The sequence below is a fragment of the Anarrhichthys ocellatus genome, unplaced genomic scaffold (assembly GCF_004355925.1).
Source record: "Anarrhichthys ocellatus isolate YVR2014 unplaced genomic scaffold, GSC_Weel_1.0 scaffold217, whole genome shotgun sequence".
Lineage (NCBI taxonomy): Eukaryota > Metazoa > Chordata > Actinopteri > Perciformes > Anarhichadidae > Anarrhichthys > Anarrhichthys ocellatus.
The window spans coordinates 86,076-87,228 of record NW_022280247.1 but is presented as its reverse complement, the minus strand read 5'-3'; the positions used below and the strand labels follow the sequence as shown (position 1 = coordinate 87,228).

The 1,153-nt window shown below is 54.6% G+C and overlaps 1 protein-coding gene across 1 annotated transcript in view; it reads left to right on the top strand.

Annotated features, from left to right (window-relative positions):
* plekho1b (pleckstrin homology domain containing, family O member 1b) overlaps positions 1-1,151 on the top strand; it is a gene marked incomplete at its 3' end in the record, with an annotated part of 10,383 nt that extends 9,232 nt beyond the window's left edge. Inside the window, exons 6-7 of the mRNA XM_031879026.1 lie at positions 110-208; positions 552-1,151. Coding sequence (XP_031734886.1) covers positions 110-208; positions 552-1,151 — 699 coding nt within the window. The remainder of the gene's footprint in view (positions 1-109; positions 209-551) is intronic.
* Positions 1,152-1,153: the final 2 nt, after the last annotated feature.

Here is a 1,153-nt window from a genome sequence, read left to right as displayed (position 1 = left end):
TTTGTTGTTTACAGGTGACAGTAGGAGGTGTGTTTGTGGTTTACAGGCGACAGTAGGAGGTGTGTTTGTGGTTTACAGGTGACAGTAGGTTTGTGTTTGTTGTTTACAGGTGACAGTAGAAGACTCTCAGCTGTCTCATCTGACTCGAGATCGAGTGAAGATTCCTCACAACCGACGGCTGCCCACCAGAGGTCACCTGCTGGCTGTGGTCAGTCTGATCCTCCTTCATCACCTCCTTACTCTCCTCGAACAGAAGCCCTTTCAAAATAAAATATCTGTAATTTCAATTGAATACATCTTGGATCTTAATCCATCCACTTAATGGCTTGTTCTGGAGCTTTCAAACGCATCACACTGTCCTCCCGGACGTTTAATGACAACTTGGATGAGTTGCTCCAAACTTTCAAAGGAATCGACTGATGAAGACCGTGTAATAAATGTAAAACGCTCCAGAACAAGCAAAGGAAGTAAGAGGACCTTGAGTTGAGATTGTTTCAGATCGTATAAACTGAGGTATTGATGTTCTGATCTTCCTCCTCTCGGTCTGTCAGGCCTCCTCCTCCTCAGACGGGATGCTGACTCTGGATCTGATCCAGGAGGAGGACGCTCCGTCTCCCCTGGGAGCCAACGGCTGCGACAGGTTCAGGGTCGACTCGGACAAAACGCCGTCCCACCTCAGTCCGGACTGTCCCAGGTCCAAAACCGACGGCACTCTCTCCGCCAGAACCGCCGAGGCTTCTGGGAAATCCCAGAGCCTTCCCCGGGAGGTGGCAGTGGTCTGGGAGCAGACGGGCCAGACCCCCCAGCCGGGAAAACGCCTGACGCCGGCGGAGAAAAACCGCTGTGCCTCCATGGACGAGATCCTGACGCACTCGGAGACTAAAGTCGCTAAGAACAAAACGGTGGCGCTGAGTGGAACCACGGCGCCCATCAGCCAGCTGCAGGAGCTGATCAGCCAGAAACTGGAGAAGACGGAGCGGCTGCTGACAGAGGCGCGGGGGGAGGCCGGGGAACGGGGGAGGATGAAGGGGAAGGAGTCGACTCAAGCTGAGAGACTCCTGAGGGAGGCGGCGGCAACGTGGAGTCAGGCTCAGGAGGTGCTGGAGGAGGTGAAGGAGCTGAGGGCGTTATACCGACAACTGGACTCCCCCCC